Below are 6,261 nucleotides of genomic sequence, written 5' to 3' on the forward strand. Positions count from 1 at the left end.
CGATACTCTATCGACAGGAGCCATCAACTATCCTTATGGGGGGCCGGGGCTGTTCCTGTAATCAGTGAATTGTTTATATAGGCATCGGCTGCGAAGTCTCATCAACGGCAACTGCCCGACGACCATACGACTCAAAAAATAGAGTGACAAAAAAACGGTTACAAAACACGCAACCAAAGTGCGGACGTCATTTTTATCGTTCTGCATTCACCCACGGCCTGCTGCCTGTTGCTCCTTTCTTGAAGTTAACTCTTCCACCGAACAGGACTCCAACTCTTGCGTTGTCTACGGTTCCAAAATCCTCGCTGCTTCATCAAATAGTCGCGCGCGCTCGCTCCTTCTCCTTTCCACGTCTTCTCGCTGTCTTTACCTCTCTACACGCGAGGTCTGAAGCGAAGCATAACGGGCTTGTCGGGCGTGAGGAACTGGCGTTCCACAGGCCTGATGAGGAAACCAAAACGCAACACGTAGCATCTGGCGATCAGCACACCCGCTCGAACGCAAACCTGCTAGGAAAAAGTATATCTAGATCGATTTACGGTTCTGTGCATATGCCGCCATCTACCTATCGACACATACATATATACACAAATGTGTCTACTGGAAGAGCTCTACGGCCTCCGTGCAGCCTTCAGAAGGTTTTGAACCGATCCTCGATAACCTGGACAGAAACCAGGAGGAAAAGGCAAGCGAGCAAGGTTCAACGTCAGTGTGCGAGTCTGGGAAGCAAACGAATAAGCGGCAGCTACCCTGCTCACGCACGAAGCGACGGTATGACGCTTTTCTCCGAACCCGGGTGTGGGGAGGTCGTTGCCGCACCATGGAATTCCCCTCTGTTACAGAAGAGATAACGGAAAACCCCCTGTTTCACCTCAGAGTTTTTCTCTTCGCGTCTTACTCTGGGGGCATCGAATTGGTGTCTAGTTCCAGAGCGAAATAACGAACAACAACTGCGAGAAAAAGGACTGCATGCGTTACCGCCACGCGCTCTCCGATGCACTTGCGCGAACCGAACCCGAAAGGCAGCCACGGGGCCTGCTGCCAGATTTTGCCGGAGAAGCGATCTGGATTGAAGACGTTGGCGTCTTGTCCCCAGAGAGTTTCATCGCGCGTCAGCGAGTAGTTGTCCACCAGAACAACAGTACCAGCAGGGATAGTAAGATCAGCGGATTTCTGAACGAAAATCGACAGGAGAACTTTGTTAAACAATCTCGACTGTCCACATGTACATCAACACATATACGCATACACAACTCTGTACACAATGGCATCGAAGGAGAAAAACGAGAGGAAGACAATCGGAAGGAAAGGACATGCCTCATATCAGTTTAAAACCACCACAAACACAAAAGCATGCATATCTGCACATGCACTACTCCGTACACGCGTGTAAAAAATGAAGAGATATTTAGACAACCGCATCAAGAGACGGGAGTCTACGCACAGAAGCCAACATGCAACCTGCTGGAGGATCATTGCTTAAAAACCCACGGACACGTGTAGGCAACATTTGCTACGTACATAACTACGTGTATGCATGCATATTCTTGCCGATACTTCTTTATCATATTTAGAACCGCATGCATGACACATATATGTAAATGTGAACATGCATGCATACGAACGCAGTCTCGTGCATGCGACCGACGAAACCGCCGCCGGCGTTACCATCTTCTTGCGTTTCTCGGCCTACCAGTTGAATGGGGCTGGAGGCACTTCGGGAGAGAATCGGGAGGGCGTAAAAGCGTAGAGCCTCGAGAAAAAGATTCAGAACTTCTCCGAGACGGCTAATCAGTTGGTCTGTGCTGTCGATCACCGTCAAATCTTCCACACGCGTAGCCGTGTGAATTCGCTGCTGAAGCTAAAAGCAAAATGAAGGACCCACCGAACAACGGAGCAATGCATTACGTCTTTCCCGCCCCAACGGATGATGACGAAAGAGAAAGCGAGGCAGCATGAAGGAACAGCGGCTGTACACAAGAGATCGAAAGCAGTGGTAGAGAGACACGTCTCGTGAGAGATCGGAAACAGGAAGACACTGAGGGAGAGTGACTGCGACGAAGAGAGAGATACACCGCTGCGTCTTACCGCTTGGTCTTTCGCAAGCTCATACAGTGCCCATACAATAGGGAGAGCAGTGTTTTCTGACGCCAGAAACAGGAGAGCCGCGCTGTCGCGGATTTCGTCAGCCGCAAGGCCACGGCGCGTCACAGAGTCTTCAGCGGCCTATGGAGCGCATGTCAGAGCGACACAAACGAAGCAAAAATACCCCGATTATCTTCATGGGTTCCTCCTTTTCGTCGTCCAACCTCATCCACGACCTCACAGGCAATTAAAACACACATACCCAGGCCCGGCACTGAAGTGACTGCAGAGAGACACAAATCGTTTTGATGTGGCCGGCAAAGACGACAGAAAGTTCCCTCGTTGCCTGCCTTTTTTGTTCACATGGGGTTGTGTCGACATGCGCGGAAAAGGAGATACACATTTGATAAGCCTTCCATATGCGCAGCAGGCAAAATGTCAAACTGTTAAAACGTGTGTAGCGAGAGGCCAACTTTTCAAGAATCTAAACCCCTACAAAACCAAACTAGGTAGAACTACGCGGTCTCATACTATCATCAGCCTTGACTGACAGAAAATCGCTCCTTGAAAAAGGCTAATCACTGGCACATGTAAATATATGAATGTACACATATACGAAAAGTACTAGTCTATCCATATGCATATGCATACAAATCGGCAAAACCCACACGCAGAGGTGAAAGATAGGAGTAACAGAACCATGTCTTGGTTCAGAAGCGTTTCTTACGAGGATCCGGGGCAAGAGTGCCTGCTGATTCTTCTCGTCCAGCATCTGCGTCAAAATTACGGGCGCGCTGGAAAAAGAAGAAAAACCAAGAGTCACGTTCGAATTTAGCCAAACCACCTCGATGCTTATCCCTGCAGAGGTGCGGAAGAAGAGACGTCTCCGCCCAGGCACCTTTGGGAATAGTTGGCAGCGAGAAGACGCAGAAAGAAACACCTGAAAAACATGAGCGCTTACGCATTCACAACAGCTTTGTACTGCTGGACAAGAGCCTTGTGAGCCGCCGTGGAGGTGACTGCAGAGGAGTCCGTCGGGAGAAAGAGGAGCTCGTAGTTCTCTTTGTGGAACCTAGTCATGGTCATGATCGCCTCTACAGTGCTGTAAGGCAATGCGCCCGTCTCGATTCTGTTGGGCTGCAGAACAGGAAAAGATAACCATGAACAGGTGGCAAGTTCCGTGGGATGCAGAGGCAACAAAAAACGCCGTCGTAATCTTTCGTGTTTTTGATGTCTTTTGCGCTGCCACTGGAACCACACAGCTGGAGGCGCGTTTCAGAACCATCTTGCATCCCGTACAAGCAGATTCAGCGGCATATCACATCTCGCCCTCCTGGTCAATCCGCCCTCGCGTTTCCGCAATCTTTTACCAACACCCAGGTCCATCCGCTTGCTCTTTCTTTCTGTGTTCCCTGTCCATTACAGTCAGGGCGAGGTGGCCCGAAGCAGTGAGCGCGTGGTGCCCTTGACGGCCCGTTAGCAGGTTGAGCCACAAATCAAACATCGCGAGTCTCGTGAGCTGCAGCGCGTCGACGGCTCGGGTGTCGTTGAGGGCGACGAGGTCCTGTATCGAAAAACGACACAGTTGCAACGCAAACAGAAACTCGAAAAGGCGGACGTGGCTAAGCAGCAGAGAGAACTCCACCAGGAGACAGGAAAAAAACAGGGGAAGAAGAAGATTCGATCACGAACAGGAAACACATTCAGTACCCCGTGTGACTGGATTGGAAAAACAAACCAGACAAGAACATCCAAAGCTCTTCATACACTTCTTTCTCGAGATGGCTGCGTGCAACACTCACTGGCGTCGATCCCTTTCACGTATCCATCTCTATCTCTCGAGTAATCGATACAGTTCCCCTAGTGAGAATACATACATTGACACCGACATATCGAAAGCTAGAAATCGCTATTTCTACAGGCAACTATATATATATATATATGATTATGCATACTTGCCCAAAAGTGTATTTACAAGTCGACAGAAGTCAACCAGAACACCTGTGTGTGAACGCAGGTGCGGCTACGTGTAAAAGTGTCGGACTCTGCGGAGCAAGTCGAGGAGATCCATAAGGGGCTTCATGGTGCCATTCGCCGCGGTGTGGGTGGTGAAGGTGGAGAGAATCCTTCTGTGGAAGCGCGCCGTCTGCTCGCTATCAGTGGCGATCACGCTGTCGCTTATCACCTCGAAGGCCTGCACCCATTCAGGGTTCCTCACCTGCATGCAGCACTCCAAATAGAAGCTTGTGCACCATTACATCTACATCTACACAGTTATACAAATACAGGAATAAAGGTGGATAAATCGACAGATGTGAAGTCATTCACAGATACAAGTATGGATATACACGCGGGAAGACAGTGTTAGGTACCAACTCATATATATATATATATATATATATATGCTGTATATACATGGTTTACATATATATATATATATATATATATATATGAGATCGCCCGCCACCTGCCATCCGCCTATTTCCGTAGCGTCGACAACGCAAAAGTGTGCGTCGTAGGCGTGTGGATGTGTTCAGAAAGACGGAAGCAAAAATTTATTCCGGAATAAACACCCCACATCGATGCATGCAGGCGGATGGAGCTTTCGACTTACCAGGCTTCCGCTCTGTGTCGTGAGTTCCTGAATCACATTCCAGTCGCTCGTGACGAAGAGAAGGCCGAACGGATTCTTCGTCAGGGACGCCAGCGAAAACTGAAGGGGCAGCCGAATGAAGCAGTTTGGCCCCACTGTCTGGCGCAACCGAGAAAAGTAACGGCGCTTCTCGCCTCCCTTCACGTGCCTGAACAAACCATCGAAAGCAACGTAACCCGCTGCAAATACTTCACGTGCACAGACGCATATCAAGCAGTTATCTGCGTGGATTTACGCAGAACAGACGCGTCAAGCACCATGGCATCTTCATGTTGAAGACTATGCTCGGAAACCTGGATATCCTCATCAACCACATTTTTAGGGCACTCGTATATCCTGATGTATTCGATGCGGTCCTGTAGTAAGCCGGATAACACGAACAGGATTGACCCCACAAACTGTTTCGTGTACTGATCTCTCTAGCTGCATTTGGTGCAATGCATATCTTCTTCTCCTTCGCATCGAAAAGAGAGACAGACGCACTTTTCGAGTTCCTTTTTGTCGCCGTTTAGCCACGTTGACGTGCCCGGCTGGGGCAAGTTCCGAACTTTCATGTGCTGCAAAAACGGGTAGATGAGATACACCCACGACGCAGCGCCCGCGACGGCTACTGCGCCTACGCCGAGAACTCTCAACCTGGAAAGCACAGGCCGGAAGAAACCGACAAAAGGTTAGCAGGAAGACTCAAGCAAAGACGCAGAAAGCAGGAAACGGGGAGAGACAAGAGAGTATAGACAGAACAAGGGGAAGAGTTCCGCCGGAAATCAAAGAGCCACACCAACAGGAATACATGACACCAACGAGGCGCATCAGAAGCACACGACAATGAAGGAAAGAAAGGGAACAGTACAGTGAAGAAATTGATGATTGAATAAACAGAAACAAGGAGTGGAAGTAAACGGAGAATCCCACTGTTCCCGTAAAAGCAATACTACCTGTCTTCTTCCTCATATCACACACTATGAAACACGAATATCAGCTCCAGCAGCGTCGCTATTCCTATCTGGAAAACAGTTCCACTATGAGGCATATATGAGCACGAAGGAAAAAGACATTTTGTTCCTTTACCTCCATTTCTGAGCAGTTTCGTCGGTCGCTCCCCAGAAGACAACATTTCTGATCACTTGCTGGACACCCGCGGGGATAGCACTGAACATATCCGAACCCGCAGTAAGTTCCGACATGTTCTTGACAGCGAAGGGGTTTACAATTTTTTGTGAGTAAAGGATGACGTCAGCTGACACGCCGAAGACAGCCACACACACAACGCTAACAGAGATACTTCGTTGCGATGTTTCTGCAAGTTGGAGAATGTAAATTGCCCAGTTGCGTAAGTTGGTGCTCATGGCTTGACACACATCTCCAAGTAACATGAAGGACCACTACAGTGGTTACAAATAACTGTACACACGCAGTGGAGTGCAAGCATAGTACCGTTGTATATTTACATATATATATATATATATATATTTGTGCATAACTATGTCTTCCTTCCAACATATATATATATATATATATAACAT

At 48.7% G+C, this 6,261-nt stretch overlaps 1 protein-coding gene across 1 annotated transcript; it reads right to left on the reverse strand.

The window, feature by feature from the left end:
- Positions 1-374: 374 nt before the first annotated feature.
- NCLIV_058440 (Os02g0824100 protein, related) lies at positions 375-5,922 on the reverse strand (the record flags this gene model as incomplete). The annotated part of the gene is made up of 10 exons (XM_003885400.1): positions 375-441; positions 899-1,173; positions 1,694-1,861; positions 2,089-2,226; positions 2,813-2,879; positions 3,047-3,222; positions 3,509-3,649; positions 4,700-4,886; positions 5,222-5,374; positions 5,807-5,922. The coding sequence occupies 10 exons, from the start codon at positions 5,920-5,922 to the stop codon at positions 375-377; spliced, it is 1,488 nt and encodes a 495-aa protein (XP_003885449.1).
- Between the last annotated feature and the right edge of the window lie 339 nt (positions 5,923-6,261).

Source organism: Neospora caninum, chromosome XI (genome assembly GCF_000208865.1).
Source record: "Neospora caninum Liverpool complete genome, chromosome XI".
Classification (NCBI taxonomy): Eukaryota; Apicomplexa; class Conoidasida; order Eucoccidiorida; family Sarcocystidae; genus Neospora; species Neospora caninum.